Source organism: Chelonia mydas, chromosome 9, assembly GCF_015237465.2.
Source record: "Chelonia mydas isolate rCheMyd1 chromosome 9, rCheMyd1.pri.v2, whole genome shotgun sequence".
NCBI classification, from domain to species: Eukaryota; Metazoa; Chordata; order Testudines; family Cheloniidae; genus Chelonia; species Chelonia mydas.
Window position 1 is genome coordinate 27,384,193 of NC_057855.1, and position 25,183 is coordinate 27,409,375.

The 25,183-nt window shown below is 43.9% G+C and overlaps 2 protein-coding genes across 3 annotated transcripts in view; one reads left to right on the forward strand and one right to left on the reverse strand.

Moving 5' to 3' along the window:
* Window positions 1–4,577, reverse strand: part of EIF2A (eukaryotic translation initiation factor 2A) — a 32,356-nt gene extending 27,779 nt beyond the window's left edge. The window contains exon 1 of one of the 2 annotated variants that reach the window (XM_007057378.4): window positions 4,438–4,577. In XM_007057378.4, the coding sequence (XP_007057440.2) occupies window positions 4,438–4,465 (28 nt within the window). In that variant the 5' untranslated portion in view covers window positions 4,466–4,577. Of the gene's footprint in view, window positions 1–616; window positions 694–4,437 lie in introns of those variants that run through there. The other variant, XM_037909129.2, reaches the window with a different exon arrangement.
* Window positions 4,578–4,812: 235 nt separating this feature from the next.
* SERP1 (stress associated endoplasmic reticulum protein 1) lies at window positions 4,813–6,698 on the forward strand. Its single transcript, XM_007057379.4, has 3 exons — window positions 4,813–5,028; window positions 5,283–5,358; window positions 6,411–6,698. Exons 1-3 carry the CDS (start codon window positions 4,945–4,947, stop codon window positions 6,449–6,451), a joined length of 201 nt encoding a protein of 66 aa, XP_007057441.1. The 5' UTR covers window positions 4,813–4,944; the 3' UTR covers window positions 6,452–6,698.
* The last annotated feature ends 18,485 nt before the right edge of the window (window positions 6,699–25,183 follow it).

A 25,183-nucleotide genomic window follows, 5' to 3' on the forward strand; every position in this document is an offset into this window, starting at 1 on the left:
TTTTTATCAATAACCTGGAGGAAAACATAAAATCCTTACTCATAAAGTTTGCACATAATACAAAAATTGTGGGACTGATAAAAAAAACAGAGGACAATTCACTGAAACAGAGTAGTGTGGATCACTTGCTAAGCGGGGTGCAAGCAAAAAAATATGTTTTGGTGTGACTAAATATAAGGCCACACATCTGGGAACAAAAGTAGGCCATACTAATAGGATGAGGGACTCTGAAAAACACTTGATCACAATGGATAATCAGAAGAATGTGAGCTTCCAGTGCAGTGGAATCTGATGTGATTTTTAGATGTATAAATAGGGGAATATTGAGGAGGAATTGGGAGGTTACATTATCTCTGTATTTGGCACCGATACAACTGGTATTGGAATACAGTTCTGGTGTCCACACTTCAAGAATTATGTTGGAAAAATTGGAGAGAATTAAGAAAATGGTCTGAAAATTATTAAAGGACTGGAAAACTTACCTTATATTAAGAAACTCAAAGAAGCTCAATCTATGTAGCTTTATTAAAGAGATGCTTAAAGGGTGACTTGATTACAGTCTGAAAGTACTTTAACGGGCAACAGAAACTTGATAATAGATGGCTCTTCAACCTACCAATGAAAATGCGTGCAGCCCGCAGTTTGTCCACCACTGGACTAGATGATCACGCTGGCTCCTTCTGGCCTTAAAAATCAGTAAGTCTGACTTGCAGTGAAAATCACTCACAAATATAGCAGTTCCTCAATGGTGTCTGAAGGAGTTAAAAAAAGTTCTACACATTTTCAATTATTTTATTCTGTTCTTCAAAAATTCTATTGATGGAATGATCTTATTTCCTCTATCATGCAGCATTTTAAAAAAAAGAATAGTTATTAAAGTTTTTACATCTTATTAATATTTGATAGTCTCATTTTTCAAATCACTTTCACACAAATATTTTTAAAAAAATCTTAAAAGGAAACTGAAAAACAACCCTTACTATGACATAATGGTCATATATATCAAATGGACAACCTGATATCAATATCTTAACATCTAATTATGTCTACACTTGCACGTTTGTCAATAAAATTTATACCACTAATGGGTGTGAAAAAAACATCTCTCTGAGTGACACAAGTTACATTAACAGAAGCACTGGTGTGCACAGAGCTATGTTGGCAGGAGGCGCTCTCCCACTGACATAGCTACCACAGCTCATTGGGGGTGGCTTAATTATGCCAGCCTGGAGAGCTCTCTCCCATGGGCATAGAGCGGCTACATGGGAGATCTTAAAACAATACAGCTGCATTGGTACAGCAGTGCATCTGTAAGGTCTCCAGTGTAGATGTGGCCTAAATCAGTGATATTTACTTCTGGGGGAATTCTGCACCACTGCGCATGCGCAGAATGTATGTCCCTCGCAGAGTTCTTTATTTCCCTGCAGAAAAATGACTTTATGACATGGAAGCAAAGGGAAGCCACCAAAGCGGTCATGCAACCCTTCCCAGCAGTATGTTTTGGGTGCCCAGGGCAGCCGGCAGAGAGGTAAATCACTGTGGGGTGGGGGCAAGACTGGGAAAGACTTGGCTGGTGGCTCCTACCCTGTGCCAGGCTCAGTTCCTAGTCCCGCTGGGCTGGGGAAGATGGGACTTCCTCTTCCCCTGCACAGCATCGGGGCCGGGTCAGACTCACCCCCAGATTTCTCCACCAGCTACAGGAACTCTGCAAACTCCCACCCCCCGGCACTTCCTTCATCCATTGTTCCTCAGCTGCAGGGGGAGGGGGTCACTATACAGGGAGCTGCTCCCCCATCATCCGTCCAACTCCCATGCATCCAAACCCCCTCATACCCACCCCCTCCCGCACCCAGAACCCCACATGAACGAGCCCCAACCAGCTGCCCTTGGATCCGAACCCCACTGAGCCCCAGTCCCCCAGCACCTGGACACCCCCATACCCAGCCCGTCACTGAGCTCTATCCCCCGCAAACCCAGACTACCCCTGCTGAGCCCCAACGACCTTCACCTGGACCCCCCCCCCCCGCAGAGTTCCATTACCATTGCACCCAGAACCCCCAACAAGCCCCTGTGCATCCAGATCCCGCCCCCACCCCTGCCCCCAGATCACCCACTGACCTCTCCCATACCCAGATTGCCCCACACAGAAACCTTTCAACCCATACCAAGCCCCTCCACACTTGGATCCTGCCATGCTGAGCCTGCCTGCCCGCACCTGGCACGGAGGGGCAGGGCTCTGGGGTGTTTCTAGGGCAGGACCAGTCCTTGCACTGTATCAGGGTTGGGTGCAGCCTCACCACTGAGTTTGTGTCCAAGGGGAAGGGCAGGAGATCATTATGCGTCTCCCCACCTCTGTGCAACCAGTGGCCTGTGCTCCCCAATGCCATGCTGGAGCCTCCACATTTATTTGACAACATTTGCAGAATTTTAAATATTGCGTGTAGAATTTTTAATTCTTTGACGCAGAATGCCCTCCACTTCCTTGGCATTACTCTCAGAAAGAGTGAAGCACCTGTGCGAGGAGTGCTCCCTGTGCAGCTTGACATTGTAAAGACCACAGGCAGTAGAGAACAGTGCAAGAGACAGAGCTGACAAGGGGGCAGAAAAATCTGAACAGCTGAAATCCCCATTACATCCAAGCAGCCAGGAGCAAAAAGTGACTCCTCACTTCCAGAGGTGAGGAACAGAAGGAAAAATGCATTCCCTTCTTTCCAGGTAGCCTGGAGAGGTGGGAAAGAGAAAGACAGAAGATACTGTATTGAATGGAGTCTGAGCATACCACAACATGCAGTAAAGACAGTACTTACATGAGTCACCTTTTATGTAATGATTTCAGAACACTTTACAAACAATAAATGTAGACTCTCTGCATCCCAATGAGTTAGGGAAATATTTCCATTTACAGATAGCAAAATTGAGGCACAGAGAAGTTATGTGGCTTAGCTATGGTTACAAAGAGTCAGTATCAGAAATGGGAATAGAAACTAGGTCTCCTGATTCCCCTACACAGTGCTCTAATCACCAGACCATGCTGCTTTCCTCTTAAACATGCTCTTTAGAACACTGATATTTAACGTGGGGAACCCGCTGAGAAACATTCTTGAACTAGCAAAGTACCATATTCTGCACCTGCCAGTGTTCCTATATAATTTTAAGGCATAGCCTGATGTAGAAAATAGCACAGTGGTCCAGTCCTGAGGTAACAAATAAATTGATCACTGGGCAGGTGTACATTCAAAAGTAAAGGTCAAAATGTTCTGGCTAAGAATTAGCTATGAAACACCGTCCTAGCCATTGCAGCTTTCTGGTCAATAAGCAGCAGCGAGTCCCACAGAACCCCAAGGTTCTGATTAACAAGCACTGATCAAGCTCCTCCAGCTGAAGGAACAACTATCATTATCATCAATTTCTCCAGTGGAATACTCTACTCCACCAGCATAATCTCAGTTTTAGCAGAGACGAACCGCAGCTAACTCATCCAAGTCCTGATTTCAGCCAAGCACTAAGTACACTGGGTCAATCCTATCCACCAAGTTTTATGAAATGCAGATACACAGCTGGCTGTCATCCAAATACTGGAGATACCACAACGCATACCTCCTCACTATCTCCCCTAGCAGCCTCACCTATATAATGAAAATGAGGGCAGCACACTGGAATGCTCTGGAACTCCAAATATGAAGGCCTGGGCACAGCATTATGCTCTGTATCCTATCAAAATGAATCGAAAGGAATTTAGCTATTTCAGAACTCCATACACTCCTACTAATAATTACAGCCACATTCTCAATACCGCTCAAGGTAAATAGTATCAAAAGCAACTCCAGATCTAACAAAGTAACATGGGAAACTCCAGGTCTGTGTAATGCTGCACGCCGATGTAGCGCACCAAGTTAACAATACCACAGCCTCTCAAACAGCAGAACTGCTCAGGCGCACGACCACGTGCGAACGGCACACGTGTCACGCTGAACCCAAGACGCTGCCTTGCCACGCGAGAGTGTGGTGGGATCCCATTGGCAGGGCAGCTTGTACGGACACGGCCCCCTCCCTTCGTACTGAGGCGCCAGGCGGAGATGGAGCGTGTGACGCTCCACAGGGCAGAGACTCAACGGCACCAAGCGCAAACTGGCCATCACAGCCCGCGCTCGAGAAACGTGCCGGGGCCACAGGGGACACGAGGGCATGGGGCGGGGGACGAGGGCAACCAACGCAGTGAGGCCTGGGGGAGGGAAGGAACCGGGACACCGGGGCCAGAGCGGCAGGGAGACGATGGCTCGGCTGGGGAGGGTGCCGCTGACAGTAGAGTGGGAACAGGACGGCAAGGGCGGCGGGGCAGGGTTTAGCAGCGCAGGGTGACTGGAAAGTTCCCCGCAAGGGGAACGGAGCAGGCGCTGCTCCTATGCCGCTGGCCTCAGCCATTGGCACAGAACCCACCTGCCAAAAGCGGCGTGGAAGGCGCCATGTTGGGTCGGACGCAGAACTTCTCTTTCCGGGTCAAGGGTCACCAGCAAACACTCTAGAAAACACACGTCGCCCAGGTCTCCGATAGCGGGAACCACCTCCTGGGCTACGTGGGCTTCTGTGGTCATGTGCTTCGAGGAAGTGCGCCTTCCTGCCTCAGATAGCCCCCCGTTACCGTTGACCCGGAAGTAGTGGGGTAGGGCGAGCGGGTTGGAGGCTCAGTGAGAGCGGAGAGCTTTGCCCTTCCGGGTGGCCGCCGCCCCCCTTCCTCCCCGCGTTGCGTGTTTCCGCTGGGCGGGACGTAATCTCAGTGCTTACGCTGGCAGCGGTCTGGGCGAAGCGGGCGGCGTTGAGTGCCTGAGACCCCCCCAGCCCGGCACAGACTCGGCGGTTGAGTGGCCAGGCCGGGACCGTCGCTTCCCTCACGTCCACAGAGCAGCGGGGAGGAGTAGCCCGGGCCCCCGGCGGCGCGGGGGGAAGATGGTGGCGAAGCAGCGGATCCGGATGGCGAACGAGAAGCACAGCAAGAACATCACCCAGCGGGGCAACGTCGCCAAGACCTCGGTACGGGCGGGGGCCCCTAGCCGTGCTCTGGCAGGCGGGGGCGGAGAATGCCCCCAGAGCGGGGCCGGGGGAGCGGGTAGGAGGACCCTGTAGGTGAACCGCTTTATTCCCTCTGGCATCTGGTGGGAACCTGGCAGGGCATGGGGAGCTGTGGGGACGGAGCATGTGGGTCAGTGCGCGCCCTCAGAGCCAGGGGGGTTGGCTTGGTTGGAGGGGAGTTGGCCCTGATGCTGCTGCTGCTGCTCTCCCTGCAGAGAAACGCCCCCGAGGAGAAGGCATCCGTGGGGCCCTGGTTGTTGGCGCTGTTCATCTTTGTGGTTTGTGGCTCAGGTAAGCGTTGCATAGGGGTCACCTCATGCTGTGCCCCCTCCATACTTGAGAGGGAGGCCAGGCCTTTCCCTGCCTGTGAGCAGAGGGGCCAGAGTCCTCTTGGAACAACTCCCAGGCCTGTGGCTGTGCCCGCTCCTCCTCTGATCACTGGAGAAAGCCCAGCAGGTGACTGATCTTTCTTGGGGCTGGACTGAAAGGAGGTACTGATTAGTGTGCAGGTGAGATGGGTGTCCCAAGTGGTGTCACTCCTCACTGCCACCCGCTGACAAGAGTTAAAGAGGAACTAATTTAAATGATGAATCTTGAAAGATGCAAAAAGCCACACATAGACTTGCAGGTTTTCTGTGTAGTTATTGATCGTAACAAACACATTGGTCAGGTGGAAATGACTTTACTATATAAATGAGAAAGCTATTAAAAATATTTAAAACAACCTAATATTAGCAAGTTAGATGTGTATCTGCTAATCATATTAACTTTAGTGAGTACCTGTACACTGTGATTGGGAATATCTTGTTAGTAGTGCACCTGTTTTGAGATTATCAACCTTAACCTTGCTCAAGGTATGGCATTCAGCCATGCAATTTGTATTAGATAACAGAGTCTAAAGGATCAAGTTACAAACCACTCAAAGTAGGGTTTTTACACCTGTATCCTTTATTGCTTTAGCACTGTACTTAACAGGGTAAAGCAGAGTAACCAATCTTTAGTGCCTACTGTTGGTTCCTAGTAATATATCTATGATTAACTTGTTAGAGAAACTTCTTTTTTCACATTAGACAATATTTTGTTTTTCTTTGATCAGTCTCCTTTGCTGAAAAGATCCATATAAATAGGGGGGAGCCTTAACTTTTAAGCCATTAAGAATACAAAGGATATACCCTTTAAAGGGATCTCTGGCAGTTTTTTTCAAAATTGGCCATTTAAGAAAAAAACTTGTGCGCCTTCATGAATGTGTGCGATTGATGTGTCTGTTGATTCTTGCAAGTATTAGCTATGATTTGTTTGGCCTGTTTGGTAAGCATCACTTGTATTCATCTTTTCTTTTGCAGCTATCTTCCAAATTATTCAGAGTATCAGGATGGGCATGTGAAGGCGCTGACCTTAAACAAGTTGTTTTCATCTTCCTGTGAATTACAATGAACTGTCATTCCTAATGTTTGATACCCTGGTCTAAAAACTTAATTCATGATACTGTCCTGCTCCAGAACGATTTTCCATATTGGCCATATGTCATTCCAGGTTCCTTCACGAGTCATTCCAAGTTTTCTAGTCAATACCACAGTGCCTTGAAAAGCACCACATGTATAAAGCAATAAAATTCTATTGTTGATCTACAATCGTGGACCTACTTATTTAGTGAAGTATACATTTTTTTTTGTGTGTAGATATGTTAAGTTGTATGCAGTGTAGGTACGTAGGAACTACTACATCTGTGTAAACACCAGTCTTGAGATCTGTTAACCCTATGTATAAATGGAAGTGGTTTTATTTAAAATTGAGAAGCGGGGATTCTTTTAGTGGCTGTACTATGAATTTAAAGCACACTCAATTAAGCTGAGTGGGCTTTGTTGCATTACATTGCTTATCTAAATGGAACATCATGTGTAGCCGTCCCCCAGTTTTACTATAGCATGTGGCAGTGCATTAGCGCTTATAATGGTGGAACACCTTATTCCATGCCCCTTGCAAGACTATCCTCCTAAAACAAGTGTTTGTTAATGTAAAATCAGCAGGTTTTACTTGATGAGGCTGACTAAACATGACAAGGCAACAACTGCTTCGGGAATGCTTTAGTACTAACAAGTTAAGGCATAGCAGCTGTGATAAATGCTGCTGTTGAGACTGTCAGTGTTAAACTTTTGTTGGCAGCAGTGTATAACTTGGCTGTAAATACTTCTTGAACCACTCAACCATCATACACATGCCATTTACACGCACACAATACCTCCAAAGAGAAGTAACATGTTTTCATGTGAACCAAGCTACTGGGTCCAAACCTGCCTTTGTCTCTAGCACTTAAATATTTCCCCATCAAGCACCCCAGTTGCATTCAAATAACCCTAAAAATCTGATTTGACTTCCTTGTGTATAAGACTGAAATTATCTTTGTGATGCAATGTATCACGCCTAGTTTATTGCAGAAGTCTCTCAAAAGCGTAGGCTGTCAAACTACCTTTTGTAATAGCTAAGTCTAACGTAAAGGTGGAGTCGGTCTTCCATTGTGCACTTCTTTTGGGAAAATAAAGGTCTGTTTTTCCAGCATGTTTTTTGGGTAGAAGAAGGGGGTATTATTCAAATTTGGTTGCATTAAGAATTAACTAGAAAAATAAGCTATGCTACTTTCATAGGGATGTGTTACTAACCACCTAGTGGCAGATCCTCAGCTGCCTAAGTCCACTTGAAATCAGTGGGCTTATGACAGTTTATACAGCTGAGGCTCTGCCCCATAGTTTAGCCAGACAAGTTATGTTCTCTGTCCTTGGAAATTGGTATAATTTGTAAATGAAAAAGTTTGTGTACAATTGCAGTACTATTTTAAATAAATTACTTTTGAAATGTGAATTGTCTCCCTTTTAAACTTGTAGGTGCTGACCATTCCAAACTAAATCTTCTGGTTTAATGGGAAAATTAGCTCCTAATTTTTTTTGTTAGAGTTGTCAATACCTTTCTATAGTATCACTCAGAATGAATTTAAATATCATTTTTTGCTGTATTTTATGTTGTTCAATAGTTTATGCAAACTTGATTAAATGAGATGTTAAGTTTTGGTTCAGTCCAGTGTGAATAATTTTTTTTTATACTCTGCTGTTTAGTAGCCGAGTTGGCTGCCTCCAGCATGGTATAACAATCCCACGACAGAGTTTAGAGAAAACATGGAGTAATTGCTTATTTTTAATCAGACATGGATGATGATCTTGATGTTACTGAGCCTTATGTGGTTATAGTGAGAGCCACATAGCTTGAATGAGAAAGAAGTGAGTTTATTGCTTTGAGTATCATAAATGTACTTTAATACATTATTACAGTTGGAAAATGGTAGTATCTAGTTTCCATAAGGCTAAGTATTCCAGTTTTTCTTTAATCAAATGGATTGAAACTGTAGTCAGATTCATTCCCGACTAATACCTAGTTTTGGCTGTACAGTTACTAATGAGAAGCTTTTATACGAGTCATGTACGGTAACAATTTGGTCATTAACCCAGAAAGAGCATTGCTATGTAACTTAGAATTAATAAAAAGCACTGTTTAAAACAGGGTTAGATTTAATAAAGCACTAGGAATTATACTCTAGGGCCTAATTTTGCATTGGCAGGGGCATGAACTAGCCAACCTAATTCAGTTTCCATCTCACTAAGTATTAAACCTTATGCTTAAATGAGAAACAGGTCTGATCATTAGAAACTATTAATAGAGCCACTAACATTATATGTAAGGCCAGCTCCTTAGCTGGTGCAAAGTGGCATAGCTCTACTGAAATCAGTGGTACTATGCAGATTTGTCAGATAAAGACCTAGTCCATGGTAGGGGCCATATTTGATTAGCAACAAAATGTTTCCCATAATACTGAAGCATCTCAGATTACAGTTATGAAATACATGTATATGGCCAATCGCTATTATTTTCCTCTTTGCACCATGTCTTTTTATCCAAATATGTAAAAAATGGGACTTGTCTCATTATAGAACCTTGAAGAAAAATTAGTCTCCAAATCTTAATCATTTTGTTAGTGGTAGCTATTTGCCAATAAATATTACCTAATACAGTCAATGGGTAAGTGTCAAAGAGTCAGGCTTGCTTCCACTTAAAACCCAAGCACTACTTTCAAATTTGGATTTAGTTTTCTTTGCAAACAGATGATGTAGGGAAGTCTCAGTGTTATCTAAAAATACAAAGTTTATCAAATCTTATGATGCAATATATTAGTGTAATCTAACGTAGCACAGGTAAGTACTTTGATTTTTTTTTTTTAAACCATGTACTATTCTGTTACTGCAAGTCAACAGATGGTCATGTTATATTAACTGCTTTAGAGGCAAAGGAGAACAAAGTCCTCTGCCTTATTCTGCCTTATGAGTGGTCCTGAGGAATTAGTGGGCTCATTAGTAAGTGAGGCAGGATTTGGTCTTATTTTACATCATAAGCCAGTTTCCTGAATTAACTTCAGCTTGACTGCTGTATGAATTAGAATTAAATTGCAGTCAGTACATTACCTATAATAGTGTCCCTAAACCAGGCTATCACCATACCTACTGGACCAGTGCCAAGGATACATTTTCATTCAACATTTAGTATTACACTACCAATATTTTTCTTATGATACAGAATCTGCTGCAGCAATAGACTAATCTGTGAGTGAGTTTTTCTGTAATGCCTTGGAAACTATGAAACCTCCTGAAGTGATTAAATGAATAGAATTATTTCAGTTAGATTGTTGGGGGAAACCTTTGTAGAACTTACAAATTCTAATTTTTATGAATTATGTATAACTAATCCTCAATATTCATTGAATCAGCTATTTGCTGACAGACCAGGTTAGGTACACATCCTGTCTGGAAGCAGCTACACAAAGAAGTCATTAACATGGAATGACTGTGCCTTAGGAGAACAATGAACATAGCTTGGCCAAACTCCTTAATAAAAGAAACTAGTTATTCCATGAAGGGAGGTTGGAGCAATAGAAATTAGAAGCTGCTGTTAAAAATCACATGTGCTCTTGGAACTATTTGACCAATGGACCAAAACTAGAAAGAGCTTATTGCAGGAGCAGAAAGAGAGGAGGATCTGGGGATCCTGACTAACCAAAAACCCAAAGGAGTCTGAATGGTGAAGCGGCTGGGGGGTGGGTTTTTACATGCAGGTTTTGTTTTTGTATGGATCTATGCATCTCCGCTTTTGCCAGGAATAAAATATGTGGGTATCTAAAAAGTCACTTTCAAATCTTCTGAGTTCCTTACTGTAACTGTCTTATGTCTCCAGAACACTGAATTGGAATAGCCAAGAGGATGGAGCTCTGAGAAAGTGTTTAAGCTTTCAGGGAGGTGTGGGAGGATAGATTTCAGCACTTATCTTGGGTTGAGGGATACTTCCTCTTTACCATATAGATGTAGCTGAATGAGATTGGGAGGAGCTCCCTCTCACTGAGGGAGTCTTCCCCCTATTTGCATGACGGTATCTATCAATATTTTTGCATTAAAAAAAGGATTGTAGCCACACTTTTGGGTTAATTAATGTATCTATGAAGCCAAAGCACATGGGCATATTACAATAATGTATTTGTAATTTACGGGTGAAGGACTCATTGCTTTCCAGTTATTGCTTGTCTGGGCTTCTAGGCTTCTACAATGCTAAACTTTTAAAGCCATAGAGATGCCATGCTTAACTTTTAATCTTGCTTCCTTTCTAACAATTCTTAAATATTATACAAAAAGTGAGCTTAATTAGAAAAATAAAATTGTTTCATAAGAATGAAACAAATGCATTGACCAACCCAGTACACATCTCTGATTGACAGAAGATGATGAGCAGCATAAACGTGACTATTCTGTTAAGTTCAGTAATAAAAAGAATGCACTTACTATGATAAGCCCTGTGTTATGAGGTATGTACTGTTTTCTGTGCTACTTCAGAACTACATAAAACCTTTCTTAATAGGTTTGATGTTTTTTGTTTAAGTGCTTCCATTAGGAAAAGGAAGTTGAACCACAGAGCTGTGGTTATTTTAAAAGCCCTTCCTCCCCCAAGCAATGAAATTGAGACAGGGAAAACACTGCATCCTGCTCAGTTATTACATAGGGCTCCTAACACATGACGGTCAGAAACACCCACCTCCCTCATTTAAATGGAGATTTGCTTCATTATGGACTGCAAGATTGATTCCTACAGGAATTTGTTTTGTCTAAGCACAAGCAGGATAAATTCAGAAATCTAGTATTAAGGATAAAATGTTAACAGACAAATGCAAAGATGATGTCATCTGAACATAACTTTACTGTTTATCAAGAATCCAATCTGCACTCAGCCAGATTGGATTCAATAGGTTTTTTGAATCAATAGGTTTTTCTAATTGTACAAACCACATCCACATGTCAGTCCTTCTAAGCAGGCAGGGATACTTTTGTTCTGAAAGCATGACTGGTCAAAACCACATGGAAAAGTATTTACCAACAAGAGTTTCCCCCTTGCTAATTGCATTTTACATATCTTCACACTTGGTAATTGGCATTAAAAACTCACAACAAAGATTTAATAGAGTGCGCTGTAGTGAGGTCTCCTATTAGTAAGAGTTTATTATAAGAAAAATGAAACAGCAGTGGTCAAAATAAACTAGCAAAGTATAGTTTACATCACTGTTTCCTATAAGCTGTGCATATGCACACAGATCCTAAACCCCCCACACAAAAATTTGCACAGAAGAAATTTTTTGCACACACGGCCTGTCAAAAACTAGAGGGAACGTTAGTTTGCATACACAATTTGCAGAGCTAATATGATATGCAAAAGTAGTCTAGCTTTTTTGTTCACTTGATTATAGTATTCCATAATTTACAGATGATCTTTCATTAGTCAACACTATTATATTTGCTAATAGCTTTTAAACAAAGCTAAACTGCAGTAAAGCCACATGCTTTTATGAACAGAATCTCACATTTTTTGTTGATATGGTGGACTTATCTTTGATAAAACAATATTCATTTCAAAATCTTAATGCATATAATGCAAAAAGAAATAAGCATTGCATCATTCTTAAATAAAACAGTTGTAGCTACATGGTGTAGCTTGCAGTTTCTCTTCTGCATTGTAGCTGTATTTTTTCTTCTTCCTGTCTTGTACGGCTTTCCTGAAATGCAGCACAGCCGAGTGAGAGTAAATGCCACATCCAGCTGCTTTTAAAAGAAGCAGACTTCCATAATTTGATTGTGTGGCTCAGCAATGTTTATTGTTATAATTTACTATATTTAATGTCCTAATAGGCTGTGATATCACACAAATAAAAATTCAGAAACCTTTGTATTGCTGGAAGAAAACCACTAACATGCACCAGGCATCCTGATAATTTACATGAGCAGGGCTCTTGTCGGAGGGGAACAACCCTGAATGTTGTCCTGGATCCAACTATCCTTTGTTGTTTGGTGAGTCAGAGTTACCTCATTTTATAGTTTGAGAAACTTTGGCTGAGAAAGGTTGTGACTGGCTCAAGATGACATAGCAATCAAAGTAAGCAATAAAAAACCCTGTTGTTCTGGCTCAGTCCCCTGCTCTAACCAGCAGGAAGTACTGTTATACAGTCACATGGAGGATATGGTATGGGATAGTACCTGTGGGTTGTGGTGGGAGGAGGAGTTGGCCTCAATTCATAGGAGAAGTAGGAGTTACACTTATGTAAGGGGAGAAAGATACAGGGGAGAGACCTTGATAGGTGTGGACAAGGGGGAAGTAAAGCAGTTTTCCAAAGCAGAGTACTAGGAATCATCCTCTGGTCCCCCTTAAGCAGTGACAAGAAGTGGACAGGAGTAGCCTTTTCTAGGTCCTGCAATTCCTGACTCCAGCCCTTCCACCAGACACTATAATACCACTTCCATGGGAAAATAATTTACATCACTAACAATTGTACAGTATCAACAGTGACACCCAGTGGGCAGATCAGTTAATCACACAGCAGAAGTCTTCAGCAATTTGAGTAGTCATCTTTCTATAATGACAAATTAGCCCTGATTAGCAACTCTAAATAGACACGCTCTCAGCTTTTGATGGCAGAGCAAGAGCAGCAAGATTATCCAAGCACTTGCAGAGTGAAAACCACATGATGAGATGAAAACAAATAGCTTGTTTCCTTAATTACCTTTAAAAAAAAATTTTTTTTAAGCCAAAATGTAATGAGTAAGGTATTTACATGAATACAACAATTGCTATTGCCATCAGCAGGAGAAAGGAATGCTGACATGAAAGTCTCTTGTCTTAGATTTTAGCTTTTTTTTTTTTTTTTTAAAAATCAGGGTTTCACAAATCTTTTCCTAGTGTAAATCACCACTTTGAGATCTTCTGAGGAAAAGTGCTCTGTAAGAGCTAGGTATTAATACTAAAATATAATAGAGAAGTTGTCTCATACATGATCACTCCTTCCATTCCAGATTGTGAAAATCACTTGCAAATCCAGCCATGATCAGATAACTTCCCTGTGACAATTACACCAATTGCTTAGGTGGAAAAACAAGATTCGAAAAGTATTCACTGTTCTCTTTTAGTGCAAAATGGCAGCTAGAAACTACAAGGAGGAGCCAGCACCATGTGACTAGCCACTGCTCCATGGACTACCACCAAATGGTCTGTGTACCACAGTTTGGGAACCTACTTTATGTAAGAGGCTTTCTAAAGGGACATTGTCAACTTGTCTTGACAAACAGTATATCCAAGGCACTATTTCCTGGATGATGCTTTTCATATATTAGAAGAGGCTTGAATAGCTTTGTGAGGGTTTGTTTTTTTAAAATACACTGGGATACTCTAAAAGGAGGAGATTACTGCAGGTGACTATTAATCACCATCTTGCAAATGGCAAGGTAAATATAGTTTTCACTAAACTTGAGGCCTCTGTGTTAGATGTTTGTTGTGGAGACAATTATTTCTTATGCTGTTATGCTGGGAGTAGGTTTCATTGGCCCATTGTAAAAACACATAGGGAACTAGTGGGGCAACTTTCCCTAGCAATATTATAGGCCCCATTGGTGTGGGTGGGCAGAATTGCAGGTTCTAGAGGACAAATTCTGGGAAATTAGAGGTGTTCTTACCATGCCAACAAGTGGCCAGGGAAGAATGGCTGCCTGAGATGGCCCAGAGTAATATTGATGTGAAGCCAGGTCTCTGTGCGCAAATACCTCTGAAAATAAAGTGATGCCAAGGAAGGGTGAACTCACCATTGGCACACCCCTGCAGGACTGGGCATGGCATATCCATCTCTCCTCATCTAGTGCCTCCCAACTCACAGTGGTCTGCTTCTTTGCATGACTTAGCCCTCCAGCCAGACAACATTTTAGTCCCACCCTCCTAGGGTAACAAAGTCTAACAAAAAAACAAAACAAAAAAAGTCCTGTGTCCTTATAAAAGGTCTTCACCCCTCAACTTTGGGCTGCATGGCCCACATACCCTTTTCTCAGGGCATCCAGTAGTCCTTTTCCCATTCCCATGGCTGGTAGGTACACAGGCCCACTCACCATTATGCCAGCCCACAGATCCTATAACCATCAGCCAAGGTCTGTTCCATCAGGCTCCTTGCTGCTGCCTCCCTGGACTTCTTCCTACCAAGCCTGCTAGCAGGCCTCTCCAAGTTCACCCTTCTTTCAGCACTAGGACTCACAGAACTCTCCCCTGGAATCTGCCAACAAATCCCCAAACCAAGATTACAAAATATCTTCTGCCCTTCTGGGGCTTGACCTTTCATGTCCCTTACTTAATACCTCAGTTGAATACCTCCAAGGTCTCTCTCTCCCTGGAAGTCCCCATCCTGCCTTTTTATTACAGCTCACTACCAGAGTTTACTCCACTCTGGTAGCAGCTCCAGTTCTTTCCTGGATTCCTAGCAGACTTCTCTACTTAGAAGACATTCCTAGGGCTAACTTTCTAGGTTTTCTCCTCAATTCTCTAATCCTAGACAGTAACTACAGAGTTTCTCTTCCTTGTCCAGGACCCCTTTCTTTATACTAACCACCTACCTCTTCCCCTAGCAGGGACTCATGTTCAAATTAGACCTGGCCCATCCCCATCCTCTAGGTGCAACCAGGTATGTTAATTGACCTCACCAGCTCCAGTTAACTCTTTCAGAGACAATATGGGGTATTTACCACATCACAGCTGTCTATGGTGAATTGTAGGAATGTCTGAAACAACAAATGCCCAGTCAGAAATGCTGTTTAACAGAACTGTGTTTCAAGCGGGGCCATGGGTGAGTTATTGATATGGCTGACAAAACTGTTCAACTCCTTGAAAAATCAGAACATGGCAATGACATTACATGTGGGTACTATCTTAGAATAACTTCTGACATGGCCCAAGCCCAAGAGATGTAACACAGCCCATTCAGTAGGTTAGTCAGAGCTGATCTTGATATAAGCCTCAATAAAAGAGGATGAAAGAAAGAAGTCAGGAGAGCAGCTTCTGCATTAGGCCAAAGAGTTCTTGGAGAGTAATAAAGAGCTCGGGAAGGTACCATCAAATTCAGAATCTGACTGTCCTTAAATTTGTGTCCATGCTGACTTGCATTGCCAAACATCATGATACAACTATCACAGCCCAGCTTCAGGACATGATAATGTTGTGACCCTGCAACTCCATTGGCAAAACGGCTCCACGGCTGTTAAAGGCTGAGTATCCTTAAGTTAAAGCACTCTTCTAGGTAATTTTACTGACTCAAATTCTACATACTAATGGAATAATCATATGCACAGGAAAACTTAATTCCCTCTGTTAGCAAATACTAAATTCTCTCCGCACTCTTATTTCTGTCTCACTGTCTCTTAGTCTCATCCCAACCAGTTTTTATTTATGGTCAGATTTCCCTATTTCCACTAACAAGTCCCCCTTGCAGGTTACAGGGGAGGGGACATTTACTCCCCCTCCCCCCAGGAAATCTCAGGGATAAGCACCCACATTTGAGTTTTCCACAGAGAGCAGCCCTTGAAGAAAAGATTGTGATGACAGGCAGTGCTGCTTGCAGAAATATTACCAGTGACCTAGCGTTCCAAAGTCCCTCAAAGATTAGAGTTCTTGTGCTCAGCCATTGTCCATGTTCTTTTAAAAGACGGGGAAGTGAATTTTGCTGAATTAAAAACAAATCTTTTTAAGTCAATTTTTTTCCTCAGAAGGTAGCAACAAACTTGGGTTGGGAGAGGAGAGGGAAGTGAGTCAAGTGGGAAACCTCCAGCTTTTCTTTTGCACTGTAGGCAGTTCTGGGAAATCCTGCCACATGCTGCAGAATGCACAATTTGTTAAGGGTGTTCAAACAGCAGCAGCAGCAACCAACCTTCCTTGAAGATCCTGGTGGACAAAACAACGGACTGATGGGCACATTCAAAGATGGATTTAATTAATGAGTGCATGTGCAGATAAAACAAGTTACAGTGTCAGCTACAAACTGAACCAGAGAAGGGAGCAGAAAGAAACAGGAAGGTCAGATGAACAGAAAGTGACAGAGAGATATAAATGTGAGGAAGTGAGGATAGTTACAAAGAGAGATGGCTAGGGTCAAAGCAAGTGGGGACATGTAAATTTGTGAAACTAATTTCTTTCTACTTGTGTAAATGCAGTTTCTTAAATGTCCTAGGCTAATCTGATGCATTCCGTTGTAAGCTTTCTGCCAGCAGGTGGAGACAAATTACCAGCAAGTCACTTCCTCACCCTATCAGCAAAAGTCTTCCCTAAATAGCATATCTTTGTGAGAAAGGAAAGGGATTCAGAAAGGGACTGACTAACCCAGTTCAGATGTGGACTCCCTCTAGTCCCATTGTTGAGTCACACGGACAATTTTTTAAATCAGGAATATCTAAAATTATATAGACCTTAATCCAGAGCTACTTGTCATAGACAGTTTCTCAGAAAAGCAGGCCATTTTATCTAAATCCCCCTCAAAATGGATTTATTCTTATTATTTATATGTATTATCATAGCACCTAGGAGACCTAGTTATGGACCAGGACCTCATGATACCCAGTTTTATACATCCAACTTTACATAATTTGTTCTTACCCTTTCAGTTTACATATCTGTCTGACCTAGGGGTTCTGTACTGTAATATCTGAGCATCACCCAGATCAGGAGAATGGCATAGCAAGGTCCTTACAGCTATACACTGGGGATAATAATACTGACCAACCTTGGAAGTAGTTAATGCTTTAACAGGTTTCAGAGTAACAGCCGTGTTAATCTGTATTCGCAAAAAGAAAAGGAGTACTTGTGGCACCTTAGAGACTAACCAATTTATTTGAGCATAAGCTTTCGTGAGCTATCCGATGAAGTGAGCTGTAGCTCACGAAAGCTTATGCTCAAATAAATTGGTTAGTCTCTAAGGTGCCACAAGTACTCCTTTTCTTAATGCTTTAAGTACTTAAGTACTACAGCTTACCAGAATGCTCAAAAAATTTTCTAGTTTCTAGGGAAATGGAGGTTACTTACCTGTAACTGGAGGTTCTTCAAGATGTGTGGTCCCTATCTGTGTTCCACATGTGGGTACACATGTACACTAGGTGCCTGAGTCTGGAGATTTTTAGTAAGCAGTGTCCATTTGTCTGCACATCCGCAGTTGTTCTCATGCTCTGAACCAAAGGTATAAGGGACGGCTCAGACCAGCACCTCTCCAGTTCCTTCTTCTGCCACAAATCCAGTTATGAGCAGCAGCAGAGGGGACAGAGGGCAGGTTGTAGGCTACAGCTAGAGACCACACATCTCGGAGAACCTCCAGTTACAGGTAAGTAACCTCCATTTCTTCTTTGAATGATGGTCCTTATGTGAATTCCATACATGGGAGATTAGCAAGCAGTAGTCAAACAAGAGGTTGGTGGAAGGATGCAGAAATGATGGCTGTCTGTAATACTGCTATTCCACAAGTGTATCAGTAGTAGAAGACTGGACCAAAGTGTAATATCTTGTGAAGGTGTATAAGGAGCTCCAGGCAGCTGCCCGACATACCTCCAGTAGAGGTATGTCTCACAGAGATGCAGCAGAGGTTGCTTGTGCTTTGATGGAATGGGCCTTCAACCCCGTTGTGGGAAGGATGTGAGCTATTTGGTAACAAAGGATAATGCAGCCAAAGATCCATTTAGAAAGTCTCTGCTCAGATACAGCTTGATCTCTGTTACGGTAGCAAAAAGTCCAGGTGCCTTGCTAACTGCTTTTGTTCTTTGCAGATAAAAGTCCAGAGCTTTTCAGACTTCTAGAGAATGAAGACTTCTCTCCTCATCAGAGGCATGTGGTTTTGGAAAAATATTGGTAAGTAAATGGTTTGACTCAGGTTAAACTCTGAAATTAGTTTTGGGGTGAATTCTGAGGGGGAATTCAGTTGTTGTGGGATGAATGAAGATAGTGAGGTTGTTGATAGGGAGATGAAAAGCGCTGATTGCTGCTAAGTGAATCCATAGGGAACTAACAGAAACTAGATATTTTAAGGGTAACTGGATATTCTAGAATAGCAGGGATCCCACTCAACTTTGGCGGTGTCATGCCCAAGAGGAGAAACACTTCTACTTGGCTGAATAGCATATCTTAATAAAATCCTTCCTACTTTGGTTGAGAATAGATTGAACCACCCTGGAACATAAATGCTCTACTCCTGATGCGCATCAAAACACCAGGCTTTGAGTTGCAGTGGTCCCAGGTTGGGGTGCCTGAAGGTGCCATTGTGGAACTCTTTCTATAGCTTTGTGATGGAGAAGGGAATCCACTTTTTGATGCAGAATTTCCCTCTGAGATTGTTCGCTGAAAAGGAAGAGGGAAGGAGGTTTGTGAGTAGGGATTGACAGAAGCTTGATCAGATAGATATAAGGAATAATTTTCAGTACCCATTTGTCTGTTGTTAAAGCCCTCCAATGGGGGCAAAGCAACCTTCAAAAAACTGAAGGGCAGGATGATGTGGTATCAGTAAAGAGTCACGGGTCTCACTGATCCCTTCAAAATAAATTATTTGCCTGTGGGTTAGAGTGAGGTGTGGCAGGGGGTGTTTCAGGAGGTGGGTACTTAGGCCTTTGTACCCTCTGTCGTTTGCATGGTGGTTCCTAGGAGCATTGGTGGTAAAATGGTTGAGGAGGAGGTCTTGCTCTGTACCGTTGCTTGTCATGCTTCCTTTTGGGGCAGCGTTATGGATACCCAGAGAACAAAGTTTGTCCTTGAGAGAGTGGAGAGATTCATCCATCTTTTCTTTGAACAAGTTAACTGTATCAAGGGCAGATCTTGAATAGAACTTTACACCTCTCTAGGGAAACTGGAGCATTGTAACCAGGCATCTCTCTTCATGACGATTGCCAGTTATCCCTTTGGATACGGTGTCCAGAGAATTTACTGCAGTCTGGGGAGAGGTTTTGGCCATTAATTTGCCTTAATTAAGGGATGCAACTGAGCTCTTGTCTTTCTGAGGAAGCTTGCCCTTAAAATCCAACAACTTCACATAATTAGTGAAATCCTATTTAGCTAGAAGGGTCTGATTATTTGAAACTCTAAATTGGAGACAGGTGGAGACCTTCTTCCATAGGAGGTTGAGCTGTTTGGCACCCTTGTCTGAGGGTGTAGTTTTTGGGTACTGAAGACTGGAGTACTTTCAGTGCCTGCTTGATCCACCAGAGAGTTGGGTGGTGGGTGAGAGAATAGAAACTCTGCTCCTTTAGATTGAACAAACTAGCACTTCTCGACCCTCTTTTTGGGGGGAGCACAAGAAGCAGGAGTGTGCCAGGCTGTGTAGCTGAATTCATGACAGGCTCATTGATCAAGAGGGCCACTCACGTGAGACCCAAGGGTTGGAAGATGTTCAGCAAACTATCTTAATGCTCCTGATCCTCTTCAAGTTGTATCTGGATGGTCATCAGGCAGAGATAGTGAAGATGGGGTAACCACCTCTGGGATAAATGATTACATTGCTCCCAAAAGTGTTGGAACCATCAGTTCCTGTTCACCTTCAAGAAGGATGTTAAAAAAATTGGAGATGGCTCAGAGAAGACTCATGAGAATGATTAAAAGATGAGTATGCATGGCCTAACTGTGGTAGACTCAAGGCACTCAAACTATTTAGTTTATCAAAAAGAAGCTTAAGGGGTGACTTGAACACAGATTATAAGTACCTCAACGGGGAACCGAAATTTGATAATACAGGGATTTTCAATATAACAGGCAAAGATATAACAAGATCCAGAAGTTGAAGTTGGACAACTTGAGACTGAAAATAAGGTGCAAAATTTTAACAGTGAAGATAATCAATCATTAGAACAATCTACCAAGAGCTGTGGTAGATTCTCCATCACTAGAAATTTTAAAATCAAGATTGGATGTTTTCATAGAATCATAGAATCATAGAATATCAGGGTTGGAAGGGACCTCAGGAGGTCATCTAGTCCAACCCCCTGCTCAAAGCAGGACCAATCCCCAATTAAATCATCCCAGCCAGGGCTTTGTCAAGCCTGACCTTAAAAACTTCTAAGGAAGGAGATTCCACCACCTCCCTAGGTAACGCATTCCAGTGTTTCACCACCCTCCTAGTGAAAAAGTTTTTCCTAATATCCAACCTAAACCTCCCCCACTGCAACTTGAGACCATTACTCCTTGTCCTGTCCTCTTCTACCACTGAGAATAGTCTAGAACCATCCTCTCTGGAACCACCTCTCAGGTAGTTGAAAGCAGCTATCAAATCCCCCCTCATTCTTCTCTTCTGCAGACTAAACAATCCCAGTTCCCTCAGCCTCTCCTCATAAGTCATGTGTTCCAGACCCCTAATCATTTTTGTTGCCCTTCGCTGGACTCTCTCCAATTTATCCACATCCTTCTTGTAGTGTGGGGCCCAAAACTGGACACAGTACTCCAGATGAGGCCTCACCAATGTCGAATAGAGGGGAACGATCACGTCCCTCGATCTGCTCGCTATGCCCCTACTTATACATCCCAAAATGCCATTGGCCTTCCTGGCAACAAGGGCACACTGCTGACTCATATCCAGCTTCTCGTCCACTGTCACCCCTAGGTCCTTTTCCGCAGAACTGCTGCCTAGCCATTCGGTCCCTAGTCTGTAGCGGTGCATTGGGTTCTTCCGTCCTAAGTGCAGGACCCTGCACTTATCCTTATTGAACCTCATCAGATTTCTTTTGGCCCAATCTTCCAATTTGTCTAGGTCCCTCTGTATCCTATCCCTGCCCTCCAGCTTATCTACCACTCCTCCTAGTTTAGTACCATCCGCAAATTTGCTGAGAGTGCAATCCACACCATCCTCCAGATCATTTATGAAGATATTGAACAAAACCGGCCCCAGGACCGACCCCTGGGGCACTCCACTTGACACCGGCTGCCAACTAGACATGGAGCCATTGATCACTACCCGTTGAGCCCGACAATCTAGCCAACTTTCTACCCACCTTATAGTGCATTCATCCAGCCCATACTTCTTTAACTTGCTGACAAGAATACTGTGGGAGACCGTGTCAAAAGCTTTGCTAAAGTCAAGAAACAATACATCCACTGCTTTCCCTTCATCCACAGAACCAGTAATCTCATCATAGAAGGCGATTAGATTAGTCAGGTATGACATTCCCTTGGTGAATCCATGCTGACTGTTCCTGATCACTTTCCTCTCATGTAAGTGCTTCAGGATTGATTCCTTGAGGACCTGCTCCATGATTTTTCCGGGGACTGAGGTGAGGCTGACTGGCCTGTAGTTCCCAGGATCCTCCTTCTTCCCTTTTTTAAAGATTGGCACTACATTAGCCTTTTTCCAGTCAGCTGGGACTTCCCCTGTTCGCCACGAGTTTTCAAAGATAATGGCCAATGGCTCTGCAATCACAGCCGCCAATTCCTTTAGCACTCTCGGATGCAACTCGTCCGGCCCCATGGACTTGTGCATGTCCAGCTTTTCTAAATAGTCCCTAACCACCTCTTTCTCCACAGAGGGCTGGCCATCTACTCCCCATGCTGTGATGCCCAGCACAGCAGTCTGGGAGCTGACCTTGTTAGTGAAGACAGAGGCAAAAAAAGCATTGAGTACATTAGCTTTTTCCATATCCTCTGTCACTAGGTTGCCTCCCTCATTCAGAAAGGGGCCCACACTTTCCTTGACTTTCTTCTTGTTGCCAACATACCTGAAGAAACCCTTCTTGTTACTCTTGACATCTCTTGCTAGCTGCAGCTCCAGGTGCGATTTGGCCCTCCTGATTTCATTCCTACATGCCCGAGCAATATTTTTATACTCTTCCCTGGTCATATGTCCAACCTTCCACTTCTTGTAAGCTTCTTTTTTATGTTTAAGATCCGCTAGGATTTCACCGTTAAGCCAAGCTGGTCGCCTGCCATATTTACTATTCTTTCGACTCATCGGGATGGTTTGTCCCTGTAACCTCAACAGGGATTCCTTGAAATACAGCCAGCTCTCCTGGACTCCTTTCCCCTTCATGTTAGTCCCCCAGGGGATCCTACCCATCCGTTCCCTGAGGGAGTCGAAGTCTGCTTTCCTGAAGTCCAGGGTCCGTATCCTGCTGCTTACCTTTCTTCCCTGTGTCAGGATCCTGAACTCAACCAACTCATGGTCACTGCCTCCCAGATTCCCGTCCACTTTTGCTTCCCCCACTAATTCTTCCCAGTTTGTGAGCATCAGGTCAAGAAAAGCTCCCCCCCAGTTGACTCGTCTAGCACTTGCACCAGGAAATTGTCCCCTACGCTTTCCAAAAACTTCCTGGATTGTCTATACACTGCTGTATTGCTCTCCCAGCAGATAGCAGGAAAATTAAAGTCACCCATGAGAACTAGGGCATGCGATCTAGTAGCTTCTGCGAGTTGCCGGAAGAAAGCCTCATCCACCTCATCCCCCTGGTCCGGTGGTCTATAGCAGACTCCCACCACTACATCACTCTTGTTGCTCACACTTCTAAACTTAATCCAGAGGCGCTCAGGTTTTTCTGCAGTTTCGTACAGGAGCTCTGAGCAGTCATACTGCTCCCTTACATACAGTGCTACTCCCCCACTTTTTCTGCCCTGCCTGTCCTTCCTGAACAGTTTATAACCATTCATGACAGTACTCCAGTCATGTGAGTTATCCCACCAAGTCTCTGTTATTCCAATCACGTCATAATTCCTTGACATCACCAGGAACTCCAGTTCTCCCTGCTTGTTTCCAAGGCTTTGTGCATTCGTATATAAGCACTTGAGATAACCTGCTGATCGCCCCTCATTCTCAGTATGAGGCAGGAGCCCTCTCCTCACAGACGTTCCTGCCTGTGCTTCCTCCCGGTATCCCGCTTTCCCACTTACCTCAGGACTTTGGTCTCCTTCCCCCAGTGAACCTAGTTTAAAGCCCTCCTCACTAGGTTAGCCAGCCTGCTCGCAAAGATGGTCTTCCCTCTCTTCATAAGGTGGAGCCCGTCTCTGCCCAGCACTCCTCCTTCATGGAACACCATCCCATGGTCAAAGAATCCAAAGCCTTCTCTCCGACACCACCTGCGTAGCCATTCGTTGACTTCCACGATTCGACGGTCCCTACCCAGGCCTTTTCCTTCCACGGGGAGGATGGAGGAGAACACCACTTGCGCCTCAAACTCCTTTATCCTTCTTCCCAGAGCCACGTAGTCCGCAGTGATCCGCTCAAGGTCATTCTTGGCAGTATCATTGGTGCCCACGTGGAGAAGCAGGAAGGGGTAGCGATCCAAGGGCTTGATGAGTCTCGGCAGTCTCTCCGTCACATCGTGAATCTTAGCCCCTGGCAAGCAGCAGACTTCTCGGTTTTCCCGGTCAGGGAGGCAGATAGATGACTCAGTCCTCTGGAGGAGAGAGTCCCCGACCACCACCACCCGCCTCCTTCTCTTGGGAGTGGTGGTCGTGGAACCCCCAATCTCAGGACAGTGCATCTCATGCCTTCCAACCAGCGGAGTCTCCTTCTGCTTTCTCCCCTCAGACGTATCATCTGGTCCATCTTGTTTTTCTACAAGCTATTCTTTAATTTAAGCCCAACTATTGAATTTAAAGCAGGAATTAATACAGGGAAGTCCTATAGCCTGTATTATGAAGGAGATCAGACTAGAGGATCACAATGGGCCCTTCTGGCCTTCAAATCTATTAATCAATGACTAAAAATTTCCTGCAAACATTTGTGTTTGCCAGGCAGATGTGAACAGATACCTAATGTGTCATTGTGACATACACATGGCTATTTAGGTGCCTCTGTGTGTGTGTGTGTGCGTGTGTATATAAACAGATTTTCATACACACATCAGGTGATTTCACAAAATTTAGTTCTGTATGTGCATGTATGCACTTGTGCATGTTTAACTTTGCTCTGTGTTTTCAGTTCCCTGATGTATTCTTTCTGTTTCAGTGCTTCAATTATATGTCTTCTTTGAAAATAACAATCACGGAACACCTTACTTTAAATGGGCACCAGATGCCTCAGCTTCTGCATTACCCACAAATATGTGTGTGAGAAAAACCACAAAAAAATACATTTCCTGGTCGTGAAAAGCTAGGGTGCTACACACATAAATGTGCACATACACTCATAGATATTAAGGTCAGAAGGGACCATTGTGATCATCTAGTCTGACCTTCTGCACCACGCAGGCCACAGAATCTCACCCACCCACTCCTGCAATAAACCTCTCACCTATGTCTAAGCTATTAAAGTCCTCAAATCATGGTTTAAAGACTTTAAGGTGCAGAATATCCTCCAGCAAGTGACCTGTGCCCCATGCTGCAGAGGAAGGCGAAATGAATAGTATCCAAGAAGCAGAGAAATCTGTGGGATAATTAAATCAAAGCACTCACTAATTAGGGTTGTCACACATCCGGTTTTCGACTGGAACACGTGGTCAAAAAAGGACCCTGGTGTTAAAAGTCCGGTCGGTGGTGCAGCAGGGGCCTGGGCCTAAGGCAGGCTCCCTGCCTGCCCCGGCTCCGCACGGCTCCTGGAAGCAGCTGCCAGGTCCTTGTGGCCCGCACATTGCCCCTAGTGCCAATTCCGCAGCTCCCTTTGGCTGGGAACCGCGATCAATAGGAGTTGTGGAGGTGGCGCCTGCAGTGTGAGGGTGGCATGCGGAGCCTCCCTGGCTGCCCATGCGCCTAGGGGCCGCAGGGACCTTGCGGCTGCTTCCCGGGAGCCGCG